Genomic DNA, 17619 nt, shown 5'->3' on the forward strand with positions numbered 1-17619 from the left:
TCTCCAACAAGGACCGGGGCTGGCGGCCATATAATAACTCAAAGGCCGAATACCCCGTGCTACTTTGTACCTGGGCTCGTAACACGTACAAGGCCAAGGGAAGCAGCCTATCCCAATCCTGTTTTTCCGCCGTCAGCATTTTCTTTAATGTGGTCTTTAAGGTGCGGTTGTATCTCTCCACCAGCCCATCCGTCTGGGGATGGTACACAGACGTGTGTAACTGGCGGATATCTAGGGTTGCACATACTTCTTTCATGAGGCGGGACGTGAAGGGCGTCCCTTGGTCGGTCACGACCTCCTTGGGGAACCCTACCCGGGAAAACAACTCGATCACCTTGTCGGCCACGTTTTTGGTGGTAGGGGCTGAGAGGGGAAAGGCTTCAATGAACCGGGTGGCGTAATCCACGATAACAAGGGCGTGGAGGTGTCCCTTCTTAGTGCGAGGGAGAGGGCCTATCAAATCCATACCCACCCTCTCAAAGGGGACCCCGATGATGGGCATGGGTTGTAGTGGGGCCGCTACTGGTTTATAGGAGGACTTTTTCTGGCAGACCTCACAGGTTTGGCAATACGTCTCTACGTCCTTATATACCCCGGGCCAGTAGAAATACCGTAGTACCCCGCTAGTGGTTTTCTCCCTCCCGGCATGACCTGCTGTAAGATGGGCATGAGAAAAGAACAATATCTGCTCCCTGAAGGGCTGGGGCACTAACAACTGCTGATCACCTCCCTTATTCCCTTCCCGGTACAACAGCCCATCCTTTATAATAAACCGGGGATAGGCGTCCCTGGTCTGGGATTGGTTGAGGTGGGCGCTTTCCCAAGCATTAAAGAGGGTGCGGTCGTTAGACTGGGCGAAGCGGAAGCTTCGATCTATAATCCAAGGGTCAGCAGTAACTAGTCCCGAGATAGGCAACTCTATATCCCTGGTTTCTTGTTCCATGGTATGTTTGAACATCCTGAGGAAGTCGGGGTTATCCACCCCCAATATCACATCTTCGGGGAGGGAGTCAACCACCCCTACCCTCACCGTGCAGGTGGGCCCGTTATGGGGAGTCAAGGGTACTAGGGCCAAGGGATAGGGCCGGACCTCCCCGTGTATGCACCTGATGTGGACAAGTCGGTGGGGCAGATACTGGTGGGGCAACACCAAATGTTTTTTTACCACCGACTGTCGACATCCTGAGTCTAAAAGGGCGTTAAGTGTAAAGCCATTCATCCCCACACGTACATAAAACGAGGCACCCATCTCAGCTGAGTACAGGACGCTCCGGGGAAGGTACCCCACATCCATGGGCTCTTCGGTTCTTTTCCGCGGACACAGTCTGGCGATGTGGCCCCATTCGCCACACTCAAAACATTGGGGGCCTTTGGGCAGGGCCCCGTCAGAACGCGGGGTCTTGCCTCGGGGAAAGCCAGGGGGGGGCGCTGGTCTCTTCTCGCTTCTGCCTCCCATGGGTGGTTTGATAGATTTCTCCGGTTCCAGGGGGTAGGAGCGGGGCTGGGCTCGCGAAAAATACTTGGCCATATCGACCGCTTGTTCAGGGGTTAAATGGGGGTGTTGTTTCAACCATTTTTGGGTCCCGAAGGGTAAAGCCTCCAAGAATTGTTCCATGTATATTTTCGTCATAATCTCCTCCTTGGTGCTGGACTCAGGCCTGAGCCACTTGTCAGCGGCCATCTTCAGACGGAAATACAAGGTCTTTGGGTTTTCCCCCTGTACCCCTCTCTCTTTTCGGAATTTGCTTCTATAGGCCTCAGCATCGAGACCTAGGTGCTCCAGGATAACCTCCTTTATAACGTGGTACCCGGTCAGACCAGTGGGGTTGGCCACCTGGTAAGCGGCCTGCGCTTCCCCTGACAGTAGTGGAGCCAGGAAAAAAGTCCATTTCTCCTCCGGCCATCCGCAAGCCCGAGCCGCACGCTCGAAGTTGGTCAGGAAGGCGTCCGGGTCTTCCCCCGCAACGTATTTTTGTAAGGCCACTCCGGCCGAGCTGGAATACGGTAGCCGTCGTTCCAAGGGTATCGGTACCCCGGGATCGGGAGTGGCCTTTGGAAGGGACTCCAGGTGCGCTTTCATTGAGTTTTGGAAGAGCTCCCGGTCTGCCTGCGCAGATGTCATCTGTCTTTCCACGGCCCAGCTGAGTTTCTCTTGCCCCTGGATTAAATGTTGTACGAGGGCCTCCATCTTGTGATCACCGACGACGGGAGATGGAAATCCCACTTCTGACACCAGTTGTGATGGGGCGTCAATGAGAGACACTACACGAGTTCTGGGTATACGTGGTTTTATTGATATCAATCTTCTTTTAGTCCGGCTAGTTAGCCTTTCTCTCGCGAAGGTAGCGGGATCCGTGGTGAATTAGATCTCCAACGCTCTTCCCGGATGGTTGGCTCCCTCCTTCCTCGTCCTTCCGGCGGCCACGCACTTGGCTCTCCGTTGTGCCCCAAGGAAGAGAGAGATAAGGGACTATATTAGACTGGGAGTAGGTATACTCGTATTCCTAACACCAGGGACCGGGAGTGAGGAAGCACCCTACTGGTGTACAACCGAAAACGGAGTGCCACAAACGGTGAGGGGATCAAACAAAACTAAACAAGAAGGTAAAGGTACTTGAGGAGGCGACCGGTTAACGCGGGTTTTACCGCCTTCCCATCCAGCCCGCTACCCGGTCCCGTACCTGTCCAAGCCACGCTCCTCCCCTGGGAACGTGGCCGGGCGCTTCGCGGAGTCCGTAGCCGCTGGGTCTCTCCTTCCTCCAGCCTCCGGTGTCCGCCTGCTCTGGATCGTTCCTCTCAGTCGCGCCGTCTTCTCCTCCTCCGTCTCCTTCGTCTCAGTCCTTCTTCCAGGGATCGCCGTCCGTCCACCTCCTGGGTTCGCCTCCACTTGTACTTCCTGCTTGAGTGACGTCCTCCCTGGGCGGGGCTTGCGTTCCAGGTACTTCCCAGTTAAAGGGCCCGGCTCCGGCCACCAGCGGCAGTTCGTCTTCGTCCGCTGCCCAGTCGGTCTGTGGAGAGGGGAGATTGTTAGGGACCCCTGATATCGGTGCCCACCAGTCCGTGCCCTCTGGAGTCCCCTGAGCCGGCCGACCCGTCCCGTCACAGCGTGCCTCTGGGGCACTTTGATATTACAGAAAGGGCCACAGATACTTGTGAGTCCCCTTCTGTAATACTGAAAGCGCTGGCGTACATACAGTGCCAGTGCTTCCTCAAGAGGGCATTCCCTCATTTGCATGGGGGCATGGGCCAATGCAAATGACGTAATCCCTTTGCCTCTGTGCCAGTGCTGTATTACAGATGCACTACAACAAACAAATAATGGACGGAATGCTGACAATGCAGACATTCTCCCCCAGTCAAGAGATCTGGGTTAAATCCATCGTTCTTTTGCCCACTACACCACCCCAGTTTAGACATGGCCATATGCAAATCAGTCTTGACCCTGTGCCTCATGGGAACAGTCCAGCCCGAACTACCAAGCCATGTCTTCCCTGGACCGGAATCAAGCATCCTAGGACCGGTTTCTGGCTATCAGCCGTCATCAGCCAGGATAGCTTGACTCCAGTGGCGTAGTGAGCACGGGTCCCACGTCTGGGAATACCCATCCCACTTAGGGCGAAAAGCGTTACAACAAACAAATAATGGACGGAATGCTGACAATGCATACATTCTCCCCCAGTCAAGAGATCTGGGTTAAATCCATCGTTCTTTTGCCCACTACACCACCCCAGTTTAGACATGGCCATATGCAAATCAGTCTTGACCCTGTGCCTCATGGGAACAGTCCAGCCCGAACTACCAAGCCATGTCTTCCCTGGACCGGAATCAAGCATCCTAGGACCGGTTTCTGGCTATCAGCCGTCATCAGCCAGGATAGCTTGACTCCAGTGGCGTAGTGAGCACGGGTCCCAAGTCTGGGAATACCCATCCCACTTAGGGCGAAAAGCGTTACAACAAACAAATAATGGACAGAATGCTGACAATGCATACATTCTCCCCCAGTTAAGAGATCTGGGTTAAATCCATCGTTCTTTTGCCCACTACACCACCCCAGTTTAGACATGGCCATATGCAAATCAGTCTTGACCCTGTGCCTCATGGGAACAGTCCAGGCCGAACTACCAAGCCATGTCTTCCCTGGACTGGAATCAAGCATCCTAGGACCGGTTTCTGGCTATCAGCCGTCATCAGCCAGGATAGCTTGACTCCAGTGGCGTAGTGAGCACGGGTCCCACGTCTGGGAATACCCATCCCACTTAGGGCGAAAAGCGTTACAACAAACAAATAATGGACGGAATGCTGACAATGCATACATTCTCCCCCAGTCAAGAGATCTGGGTTAAATCCATCGTTCTTTTGCCCACTACACTACCCCAGTTTAGAGATGGCCATATGCAAATCAGTCTTGACCCTGTGCCTCATGGGAACAGTCCAGCCCGAACTACCAAGCCATGTCTTCCCTGGACCGGAATCAAGCATCCTAGGACCGGTTTTCGCCCTAAGTGATTTGCATATGGCCATGTCTAAACTGGGGTGGTGTAGTGGGCAAAAGAACGATGGATTTAACCCAGATCTCTTGACTGGGGGAGAATGTCTGCATTGTCAGCATTCCGTCCATCAATTGTTTGTTGTAACATATTACAGATGCAGGCACAGAGGCAAAGAAGCTCTCAGGATGCACACCGACAGTGCGCCACCTTTTGCAGTGCGCCCCCTGATTGCAGCCCTCGGGCAGGGGGTAAGTGGGTCCAATGCAATGCAGACCGCTTCAGTTCTTGAGTCTGGCTGTCACCAGTTGGGTCACTTCCAGACACTTTGCAGGTTCAGCAGCAGTGTTGCAGTCCAATCGGGCGCACTTCAGGTCAACACCCTGTGTAGTTACATTCAAGGTCATGATGATGTTGTCTGCTCAAGTATACAAAAGAGTGATGGATGGAATGCTTGAATTGTTCTCAGCCACTGGTAATTACTCAGGGCGCATCTATGTCACCCCAGTTTAGACTCAGCTATATGCAAATCAATCTTGACCCTGCTCCAATCAGAACAGTCCAGCCTGAACTGCCAAGCCAGGTCCTCCCTGAAGTGGAATACAGGCAACCCAGGACTGGTTTCACCCTAGTTATGGACTCATCAGCCGGGTACAGCTTGGTTCCAGTGACAGTGTGACTGGCACCCATGTCTGGGCATACCCATCCCACTTAGGGTGACACATTGAATGCTTGAATTAATCTCAGCCACTGGCAATTACTCGGGCAGCATCCCAATTCATCATTATTTTGCACACCATGTCACCTCTGTTTAGACCCAGCTATATGCAAATCAGTCTTGATCCTCTCTAAATGGGACAGTCTGAACTGCCAGGCCAGGTACTTCCTGAACCAGAACACAAGCAACCGAGGACTGGTGTTGCCTAGTTATGGGCTCATCAGCCGTGTACAGCTTTGTTCCAGTGAAACAGTGTGCGTGGGACTCTGTGGGCAAATGCTGCATGCCATATGCTTCAGAGTCTATTCAAGCACACTTTTGGAAAATGCCACAGGCTTGCCAACAGTTTATTTGGGCACATTTTAATCTAGTCCCACAGACCTTAGCAACAGTTGGTTCGGTAGTATGATCCACTCGGGTATACATCAGGACAAGTGCTGCAGATCCTTCGCTTGAGCTGTAACAATAGTGGGTCAATGGCTCCCACTTTTACTGTGGTGTAGCAGACAGTGCAAATGTATTCACTGTCTGTATCTTCAGAATCAGTTTGGCCATTTCTCCTTTCAAGTGTCCTTCTCAAGCTGACTATCAGACTTAATCTTTGTGTAGGGTGATGATCCTTATAGAAGGGTCATCCACAGGATGGAGAACCCACAACAGAGACACAAAGAATGGGTGCATGTGCGGCATTGGGCTAACAGCAGCCAAACTGACAATGATCAGGGACAGAGAGAATAGGCTGGCCTCAACTAAAGAGCCCTTAAAACTTTAAACAACAGAGACTGTAGTTCCACCCTACACCCCACCCTCTACAATTGGCAGTGCCCTTATGTTATGTTATGTTAAATTAATTTTATAATGCGCACAGCTACCCAAAAAGGGGTTCCCAGCGCAAACCCGGAGGAACCATGAAATATGAGAAGTGACGATTATTGATTAAACAGCCAGGTTTTTAGTAGTTTACGAAAATTAGATTAAAGTGTTTCTTTGTGGATCACTGTGGGGAGGGAGTTCCATAAGAGTGGGCCAAGATAAGAAAAAGAACGGCCACCCATTCTTGTGAGTTTGATCCTGGGAATCACAAATTTGTCCTGAGTCGAGGAACGTAACAGGCGGGAAGGCTGATAGGGGCGGACTAGATTTTGTCTGTATTGAGGAGCATTGCCAGTCTTGATCTTGAACATATAGTTCAGAGCTTTAAATTTCATCCGATTTTCCACTCTAAGCAAATGCAGATCTCTCCAGGCATTAGAAGTAGAGGACATTCTTGGGATTCTACAAAGAAGTCTAGCGGCAGAGTTCTGCACCACCTGGAGCTTACGTAACACATCCCTATTAGCTCCCAAAAAAAGAACGTTCCCATAGTCCAGTCTGGATGTTACAAGTGCCTGGACTACAGTCTTTTGGGTAGCATTCGGGAGCATCCAGATGATTATTTTCAACCATTTTAGGATGGTGAAGCAGGTGGCTGCAGTTTTTACCGCATGTTGCTTCATAGATAATTTGCTGTCAATGATGAATCCCAGATTGCGGACTTGAGAGGTGGGAAGAGGTAAAGGCCCCATTTCAGTGGGCCAATGTTGGGGACCCCAAAGGTCTATATTTTTCCCAAAGATAAGGACCTCTGTTTTTTCACTGTTGATCTTGAGTAGGTTGAATTGCATCCAAGATGCAATGTTACTCTAGCCCTGGCAGATTTTCCGCAGAAAAGGAAAAAATGATTTGGGTGTCATCGGCATAGGAAAAAAGAGACAACCCCGCCTCTTCTGCAATTGCTGCCAAAGGGTCAACATATACATTGAACAAGAGAGGACTTAAAATCGACCCTTGCGGTACCCCATAAGGAGAAGAGTGGATTTTAGAAATAGCCCTAGATGAAAAAACTTGAAAGCTCCGCTTAGATAAAAAAGAAGACAGCCAACCAAGTGCTGTCCCGGTAATGCCAAGAGACTGCAAGGATTTAATTAACACGGTATGAGAAACCATGTCAAATGCAGCACTCAAATCTTATAATCAGCAGCACTACCTTGAACAGCTCATAACTAAGTTGTGCATAAGTGCCTGGCATGGTATGCCACCTTAATATTGCCTGCAGAATATTGTGCTATCAGAATATTATGGCCGAAATATCAAGAATCACAATATCGACAAGGTAAGTATATGTAGTTAAGCAGAGGTTTACTTTACTTAACTCCACATCTATATTATTCTCATTCATATTCTCATATATTTTTCTCTCTCCCTCTCCCTCTCCCTCTCCCTCTCCCTCTCCCTCTCCCTCTCCCTCTCCCTCTCCCTCTCTATATATATATATATATATATATATATATATATATATATATGTGTGTGTGTGTGTGTGTGTGTGTGTTTGTGTGTGCATATATATATATATTCACAGAAAAAAACAAAGGTTACAGGGACATCGCTGATTACATCACTCATAAAATCATCCAATGAGTGTGTTTCGTAAACGTTTCTGAGACTTAAAGATATGCACTAAGTTACTGCACAGGTTGATTTACTTGTGTTTGTATTACTGAGTGATAGTGATTCTAACATATGTCATCTGAGTGGCTGTGTGACTGCATCAGTGTGGGAGTGGGTGTGTGAGTGGCGGTATGGGTTGGTGAGTGGGTATGTCAGTGGCTGTATGGGTGGGCGAGTAAGTGTATGAGTGGGTGTATGGGTAACTGAGTGGCTATTGGAGTGGGTGTTTGGGTGAATATGTGGATGTGTGAGTATCTGTATGGGTGAGAGAGTGACTGTATTGATGAGTGAGTTGGTGTGATCCACTTCCCTAGATAAACAAATTTGCTTTTTGATTAATATCTCTAAACCTACTGAACAGATTCACACCAAATCACAAAACGCAAGCTTTCTGGATCATGAGCTAGCTTTTTGCCAAATTTTGTGTCATTCCATTCAGCGGTAAGGGCTGCAGTCATGTTCAAAATCCCTATGGGGATTTTCATGGGGAAAGTGAATTTTGGTACGCTCCTTTTTATTGGCGCTGCTTGATGGATCACCTGAAACTTCTAACACAGCAGCTGACCTGAGCGTTGTACTAGATTTATCAAACAGCACCAAACGTATTAGCAAAACAAAAACACTTTTCCTATTGAAACTAGGTCCTAACTATAACCACCTAGTGGCAACCGCCACTAGGAAATATATCTCTTCAAGGTGCAAAGATGTGGAGTTAAATCTAGTAAACGTATACCTACGTACATGTGTCCACCTTTCAATGTTTTGATTCATAATATTTTGACCATGATATTTTGGTAGCACAATGTTTCTGTAGTCAAAAATATGGTTTTAAACTTCAAATACAACAGCCTGGTGTTTCACTGCATGCCTCCATGTAGATGAGGCCTCGCAAAATAGATCTCAAGCATCTGGTCTTGAAGCACATTCGTCCATTACTTTCATCATCCTTTTAAGTAGATCTTTACAACAGAAGTCCATGACTCGTAATAGCCCAGAATCAGCCGTGGATAGAGTATGGGAAAAAAATGATGTCTCTCAATATTATCTGTGACAAGAAAGTTACCATCATTTGAACTGGAAAATGCGTAAGCAGGGCCTTTTATTTCTCTGTGTATACTTTTATTTTATGATCTGTAATTTGTATTATATTTATGACACATTAGGTTATTTGATATTATTGTAAGGAAATACTATCATTTCAAACGGTTCTTCTATTGGATCATTGTGTTTAGTCTGGAAACTTCATCCTCTCAAAATTACTAATATCAGAGGTGCAGGTAACTCCAGGGGAGTATTTACCTAAAGAGATATATTTCATCCGGAAATGTTTTCTTTTTTAAGTAAGTGAAAAGAGTGGGGGAAATTTAGGGGAAATTCTTGGGCAGAGTTACTAACATTTTGCACTGGGTTTGATTCACAAATTTGACACAAACTGGCGCTAAATGTTTATTTGAATTTCAAAAGCATGTTATGCACTGTAAAGTTGCTTGAAAGTAAGACAGTGCTTTACATTACATTTCTTTAACAGTGATTTCATGGGAGGAACATAGGAATTCCCATTCAACCAATCATGGGTTTTGATGCAAAGCCCTATCTTGTAACAATAGTAGACATGGTTTTGTGCCAAAACAATAACTCCTCCTTATTAATGCAAGCATTAAAAAGGAGACATGCTTTATTTGGTCAAACATTTCCCACTCTGCTTGTGTGCTGCACTGTACAGTATTTTTCCAAATCACAAATGTTTTAAAGTTTGGTTAGGCATAGTATTTTGTAACTACTATATAAAGGTACACTTCAAATATGAACCCTATGCTAGACATGATGCGGACTCCTTTGCATTGTTGTGCAAAAGTGTCTGCAGGTGGCCTAGTGTGGCGCAAGGCATCCTGAATGTGCTCCATCACTAGGGAGAGAGCAGGACACTGCCTTATCTTAGTAGCCATGAATGACACTGTCCTGCTTTCTCTGTAGATTAAATCAGTGCAGCATCTTTGAGTGCTGCACTGTGTTCCAGCGTGTCTCATAATTCCAATGTTGCTGGTCAGCACTGTTACTGACTACTTTGGAAATAAGGGCCCATATGTGCTACACTGCACAGTATGTAGATGTGGACACAGAATAACTATCTCCTCCCACTGACCACAAAGTGCAGCTTAAACTGTTTTCCAAGAATTAGACTCCAGAAATACATTTCACAAGACTTTAAGAGATTCTTCAAGAGGAGATGTGGCATCAATAATGCTATTTGGACATGGTTCACTATTTCAGCAATCCGAAAATGTTAAAGCACACGCTCAAACTGAAACATTCAGATATCAACTGCAAGGTTAGCTTGTCTTAAACAAAATGGTGCTGTACCTCACAGGACAAGCCTGAGTAGCCTGGAGGGCATTCACATTTCTCTATCAAATAAGCTTGGGGGCTCATTGACGACACAGGGCCCTCGACTGCCACTTCCATCAATATCTCAGAGACCCTGAAAGCAAAAAAAGAAGACAATCAGTTTTTATCAATTGAAGGCACTGCTGTCTAAATAATGTAACTGACAATAAATAAATTAAAGACATGGAACAATATGAGTCAGAAGTACCACTTTCTAAATTCAAATACTTGCATTTAGACACTTAGGCCGGGATTATGAGTTTGGCAGCCTTCCTGTAGAACCAGCATGGCAGCGTTCCCAGGGAAGATTTCCGAGCCCATTGTGAACCTGCCCGCCAGATTCTAAGTTGAATCCAGAGCTGGCAGTGCGGTGGCAGTGGTGTCACAGCGGCAGGTATGTTTGGCTCATAGGAGAGCCTAAACAGCATATCGCCGCTGTGACAGCCCCTAAAGCACGTTTGTGCACCGTGTGGCATGCACCATGTTGTGCATGCCACACAGTGCACGCACGACCATGCACGTTTTGGGGGGGCACATTATGTGCCACCTCGCTAGCACCTCCATGGGCAGATTTGCCCTAGGGGCCCTGTTGGGCCCCCTTTCCATGCATTTTCATGAAGCATTTCATGGCAGGGTCCCAGCCACGATTCTCACCTGCTTTCCCCACCGCAGGATCCTAGATCCTGGCTGTGGCAGTGGTCTTGTGGCGGTCCCACCGCCACCATCATAACACAGCGGTCGGACCACTGGGATGGTGGTTGTCCCGCCGCCACTGCAAATATGCAGACTCTGTACTGTAATAAGGCCTTTAGATTAACACAATAAGAAATCTTGTACACAACATGAAAATCACAGTCGTTGAGAACTACAGTGTGATTGAAATTCATTGACTATTTAGGAGAATAGCTTGCCTTCGCAAGACTTATGGCGAGTATCAAACAAAGTACCCATGTAAATCTAATAGATCAGCTTCCCTTAAAAAGAGTAATTATTTACACTTCACTGGTTATACTACACACCACTCAAACTACAAAAATGTATTAGCGAGGAAGAAACTGTCCAAAATTATCAAAGGATGATGCAGGTGGAGTAGCATCATTTTGGCCCCATCCTTCTATGTTTGGCTAGGCCACACACACATATATATTTACATTTGGCCTTACGTACTCCTGTGACACAATAATAATAAAGAGATATGGTGCACCGAAGGTATATAAGTGCATCCATTGTGTGTTTTTACATATATGGGAGTGTATATTACCTTTTTTTTCTTTTCAGAAACATCTGGACTGCTGATATTAATCTTTTATAGAGTTAGATTTTAAGATGGTGCGCTAAAATGCATCTAATGCAGTGCATTCGCCAGATATTAGTGAGAATTAATCACATGGGCGTTTAATGCTTTCTTTATAAATTTCGATCAGTTGTTTTTGCTTGTATTAGCTATTGTGCCACATACAAAAGTACAAAGAGAACAATTGATGGACAGAGTGCAGAACAATGTCATACATTCACCCTAGTACAGAGATCTGGGACTGAATCCATCATTTTTTTGCTCCCCATGCCATTCCCTTTTTAACCCAGTCATACGCAAATCAGTCTTGACCCTGTACCCAAAGGTACCTACCTGAGGTTATAGATTTATACCTTGGAGTAGGAGCGATCTTACGTCATTTACAAATGAATTCCCTAAATTAAGAGAGAAGTCTGTGGAGTGGTATAAACAAGTTGAACTGTTTGTGAAAATGTAGGAGGTTTTGTGGACTGATCTGATAACCTTGTTTGACACTGTACTCCCAAGTGATTTGTGGACGTGGTGTAAAATAGCCATAGTGTGTCCTGAGAGAGAGCTGACAAGAGACACTGTGACTAATGGCCCTTCAGCTATAGTGATGACGAAGTATGATCAGGTGATGACGGGTTTGAAGTCTAAGGTGCCGCCCCAAAATTTTGACTGAGTCAAGATTGATCAAACGTTCCAAGGCCTGAAGAAGACGATTCATGCATACTATGAGAGATTGTTGCAGGCATTTAAACAGTATAGCGGAATGGGAGCTTGGGACAGCTAATATTGAATCTGGTTGAATTTCCTTTTTGGATGCAAACGAGTTTCCTGTGTTAGTTGATTAACTGAAGCATTTCATATTGGGACTAATAGTGAATGAGTTAGAACTGTTAATTGTCTAAAACATTTTATAGACTTTGTAGGGAAGAAAGAAGAGTACCAAGGCTCAAGGGAACCAAAGAAGCCTAAGGTTCTAAGAGAAACACAGAGTGGGGCTAAATAACATTTAATAAGATTTTATGTAAATGTTTTGCTGCGTATCATTTGAAATTTGGTTTTGGTGTTTGCACAGGTGAAAATGGACAGAGAAGTCTCTGCAGCTGCTACGTTCTATCCAAGGATTAGATTCCAACAAAGTAAAGGAAGCCGATCCTAATACTTGTAGATACATCATAAAAGGCACACTAATTACTGTATTTGTAACATTAGTTATAGTGATTATAGGGTTATATTCAGCTTCAGATAGCTCAGTAGAATCTAAACCTACTTCTGACCTGATAGTGACGTACAATTGTGGCGGGTTAGGAAATTACACACAGATGTATCAAGAGGGTACTGTACATCGAACGTTTATTCTAGATTGCTTTATGAGTATATAGACATGATGAATGCTAGAACTTGCTATGTTTGTACTTTACCTGCTTCTGCTTCAGATGGAATTACCTACCACCATTTCTCTCTGACATATAGTATTTCTTGTTGTCTCCTATTAAGTATATTTTATGAAGAAGGCAGTGTTCAATATAATTTTTTGAATTATGATGTAATTCTTCCACAAGTGCCCCTTATCAGACATTTGAATACAAATCCTTATTTTAAAGGTGTAGAAATTGTAATCAAATCATTAGTGTCTATTAAGTCACAAGACACTGTGTATGTACACAGACATAATTTGACTTGCTTGACGTCAGATGTGGAAAATTCATTTTTGAATTTGGTTGGGGGATAAATGAAGAGACCTTAAGTCTCAAATGAAAACTGATCAGAATCTTAAAAGTCACAAGTGGAAGAGTGAAGACTTTTCAGGAAAAAGTAATGTACCCACCTTTGTTATAGATTGGATACACAAGGAAACGTTGTGTAAACATGTTGATTAGAGTTATATAGATCCATTGTTTTTAGGGGAGAGCGAATATGAACACATTTGAAGAGAGAGGGAGAATTTGCTTTCCCTGGAGGGACAGTATCCTGTGTTTAATGTTTAAATTCTTTATTGCGTGATTAATAAAAATCATTGCAATCAAAACATTTCACAATCACATAATATATTTAAAAAAAACAGCATAACTCAATACATCAAAGATTATTAATAATTTGACCAATGCATTCATAAATATCCCATAAAACAAAACATAAACCAGATCATGGAATAAGAGGCGATTCCAAAGAGAAACAAATTAATTATATTAATATTGCACATCTTACATATTAAAGTGCCAACATGCATAAATGGTTAATCCATAGCTTAATTACAATGATAAAGTGCATTTATTATGTCTGACCCGGGGTTGATTTTTTTTAAAAGAAAGATTCAACAAATACTATTACAAGATATAGCACCTATTTTGCGTTAAAGTGCCTACATGTCATTAGTTGATATTTCATAATTCCAGGACACTAGTAAAGTGCAACAAGTATATCCGTCCCGAAATAGGTATAATAGGTTCATTTTGTACTACTAGGTGTCTGACCGAATTTAATACATCTCAATCTGGTGATACCAAACACTTTTCAGCTGCACTTAAAAATGTAATTAGCTGACATAACAACAGAATAGACTCACCAGATAAGGACCTAACAAGTGCCTGACATGCTGATCTAATCCCAATCTTCAAAAATAGATGTTTTAAATAAAGATGCTTAATTGTAATCAATTTATGACACACACATGCTATATGGACTAATGATTCTTGTGGCCATCCACATAATCTGCAGTTAGTATCTGCCCATTGCTCAATCCATGGCTGCATACACTCTTTTGTTGGATTTATTCCCCTTCGTAGATTTTTTTTTTTTTATATTAGCAGATAAATATGCTGTCAAATAGGGCTAAATTCGTAATGACTGATATGAATTAATCACCTACCAACATGAATTTTCCCTGCTAATGCGGTTTTATCCAATTTAAGAGCTTCATTTTTTTTTTTATAACTAACTTATAATTGGACTGTGTCAATTCCTCAAGTGCTACTTGCAGACCAATATCCCTTAAGCATGTTAAAATATGGGATCTCTATTATACGGTATGGATAGACTTATTTATATCAGGAGACCGAACTCTAATCTAATTCCTGCTTGCCCTACGGATCTGGGGATTCCAAAAGTTGATTTAAAAGCCTTGACCAACAATAAGTCTAAAACTTTCACATCTTTTCCCCTTGTTATGGGAGAACCATATAAAAGAGTTGGTTCTAGCTTAGCTTTCATGACTTTAAGAATATAATCATAAGATAGATAATTCAACAATTTTTTTAAAGTGTTAAAATCATGAATTAAAACCACCGTTTTTGCCCTTAGATCTTTAAAATGAAATTTAAAAGAAACTCTGTTGTCAAACACCACCCCTAAATATCTGTATGTTTTCACAACATCAATTGGTCCTGCTCTGGCTCTCAATGTATTAAACGTTTGTTTGGTAAATCCAATTTTCATGATTTTAGTCTTTTTAACATTCAATTCAAGGCCATTCGAGTCTATGTAGTCATCAAACGCATTTAAAAGTCGTTGGAGACCAATGGGTTTGTGGCTCAGAAGGATAGTATCACCTGCATATTGGAAGTAGCTAATTTGCACTTCCTCCAACCTTGGCATGTGCGCATTTACAGAGTCTAAATGCTGAGCAAGATCTGATAAAAATAAGTTAAGAAGACAAGGAGCAAGAACACACCCCTGCTTTAGGCCATTATAGGTACTAATTTTCCTTGTTAATGAACTACCATCACCCAACTTGACTTGGACCCAGGTATCCGTATACAGAAGAGTATCCTGTGATTCTTGGAGTCTATTTTATTTGTGGGCAAAATGAATATTTCTAATTGCCACATGAATGACATGGTACCTGCTATTTTGGCATTGTTTGCCCAAAGATTTATCAAGTGGAACATTTTAATGTTCTTGATTGGGAAGAGAAATCCAGAACATAATGAGGTGTTAGTGCAGCAGAAGTAATAGAAGATACTTTTGGTCCCATAATCCCGCCTAAATGATTTCAAAATTAGAAAGCTGTCTACAATAGCAAAAAAATTGGCTACTAATACGAAAAATGTCTTGTTACTTGTAAATACTGAAATGATTGAGATAAGGTCGATGGTCTTGCAAAACTGCCTTGCATTAGACCATTTGCTCGCAAACAGAGGGCGAAGTCTATCGGATGTTGAAAGTTCAGCAATGCTGTACTTATATTCCGGATGAAAGTAAGGAGCTGGAGAAATATATCAAGAATATATCCTGGTTGAAGAAGGATTTGAAAGAGTTGGAAGCGACAGGTGCTTGGCAAGCTATTAGAAATGGGTTGGCTTCGATAGGCAGATGGTTTAGAACTTGGGTAGTGGAATTTTGGAGCCATTTTGAAACCCCTTTTGATAATTGCCCTTTGTGTGATATTACTATATTTGATCTTAAAGGGATATCAGCATGACCAAGTGAGACGGGAAGTGGAAAGAAAGAGAGCAGATGTAGAGTTAGAAGAAGGTCAGAGCCGATATTATGATGATATGAAGCTTCTGGAGGAGTCTAGATGAAAGGTGCTCAAGACCATTAGGTTTTGATTAGTCTAATCTGATAATGATCTGATTGCAATCTGCGATGGCTTGATTGCACTCAGAGGGGGGTCTGGAGTAGCATCATTTTGGCTGCATCCTTCTACGTCTGGTTAGTCCACAAACATAAATATTTACATTTGGTCTTATGTACCTGTGAGATGCAATAATACTAAAGAGATATGGTGCACCGAAGATATAGAAGTGTGTTTTGACATATATGTGTGTGCATATTAATGTTTTTCTGTTTAGAAACATCTAGATTGCTGATATTTCTCTTTTATAGATTTAGATTGTAAGGTGGTGCGCTAACATGCATCCAATGCAGTGCATTCACCGGGGATAGGTGAGAATGAATCATATGTTGTCTTCAATGCTTTCTTTATAAATTGTGACCAGCTGTAATTTTTGCTTAACATTACATGTATTAGTTATTGTGCCACATATAAGAGTACCCTCACTTCATAATGGGGTCACCCAAAAAGCTGTAGGACCTGGGTACAAATTGATGCATACAACACATGGTCCACACCGATACTTAGGAATTTTTTCATTTCAGATTCAACAAAAAACAATAAATGTTATGTCAGTAGAGGGAAGAGCACATAGAGAACCATCAAACAAAATAATAAACTTGAATGCAAAATAGGAATAAATTGTATTTAAGAAACATACATCAATATACATGTAAAGCTTTATATACAAAGTGGTTGCTCTAATAAGTGCAACAAGGTACCCAAAGGAAGGGCTTGTGCATAGGTTTTATAGATAAGAGAGAAAAAGTAGACAAAATATACTCAATTTAATTCCAAAATAATGCCCGTTCAGAATATAGAACCGTTCCACTATCTAGAAGTGACAGCTTCAATCTTTGTGGACGGTCACTCTGATCCAGACTGTGGAGAAAAATATCGATGTCTCAACCTGAACATAAAGGTGGAAGGCCAGTTAGAGCCTCATACATGGATGTTTATCAGGACAGGGTGAACAAATGAATATGGGGGAGCAGCCTGGGTTCCAGCAGTGATCAATGCCAAAACTGACTGATGAAATGCGGAAAATGCGAAGGCCCACTGGCTGCTCATCTGATTGGGGAAAACTCCCTCAAATTATGAACTTTCCCAGAATACTGAAGAACGCCCAAAAGGTCAATTTTAAATTTCAACATCCCAAGACAACCCAATCTGAACATCGTATAAACGGACCATGTGATTCAATCACCATCACTCTTCAGAGACTCTATCAAAGCCACCACCCGTTCTCTACAGCCTGGATCAGAGTGACTGTCCACAGAGTTCAATATTGATTGAAGCTGTCACCTCTCGATAGTGAACGGCTCTGTAATGTTTTAAAATGTTGACTGAACGGGCATTGTTTTTTAAATAAATTGAGTATTTTTTGCTGTCTTCTTCTCTCTTAACTATAAAACCTATGTAAGAGCACCCTGTTGCACTATTGGAGGAATCACTTTGTATATAAAGCTTTAAATGTAAATTGATGTTTCTTAAATACAATGTAATCTTGTTTTGAATGAAGCAGTATCTCTATGTACACTTCCCTCTACTGACATAACATTTAATGTTTTTTGTGAGATCGGAAATAAAATAAATGTTCTTCTACATATAAGAGTACCGCACAATTTAGCTTGATTCATTATTAAAGATTTAATTTATTGGATTGTATGTAGGTTGTAGAATTAATATGCATTTAAGGAGAACT

At 43.2% G+C, this 17619-nt stretch overlaps 1 protein-coding gene across 6 annotated transcripts in view; it reads right to left on the bottom strand.

The window, feature by feature from the left end:
* The window catches only part of LAMA2 (laminin subunit alpha 2), a 3129796-nt gene that overhangs the window by 988047 nt on the left and 2124130 nt on the right, over positions 1-17619 (bottom strand). For all 6 annotated transcript variants that reach the window (XM_085611831.1, XM_085611827.1, XM_085611830.1 and 3 more), the window contains one exon: positions 10054-10171. In XM_085611831.1, the coding sequence (XP_085467957.1) occupies positions 10054-10171 (118 nt within the window). The remainder of the gene's footprint in view (positions 1-10053; positions 10172-17619) is intronic.

Source organism: Triturus cristatus, chromosome 6 (assembly GCF_964204655.1).
Source record: "Triturus cristatus chromosome 6, aTriCri1.1, whole genome shotgun sequence".
NCBI lineage: Eukaryota > Metazoa > Chordata > Amphibia > Caudata > Salamandridae > Triturus > Triturus cristatus.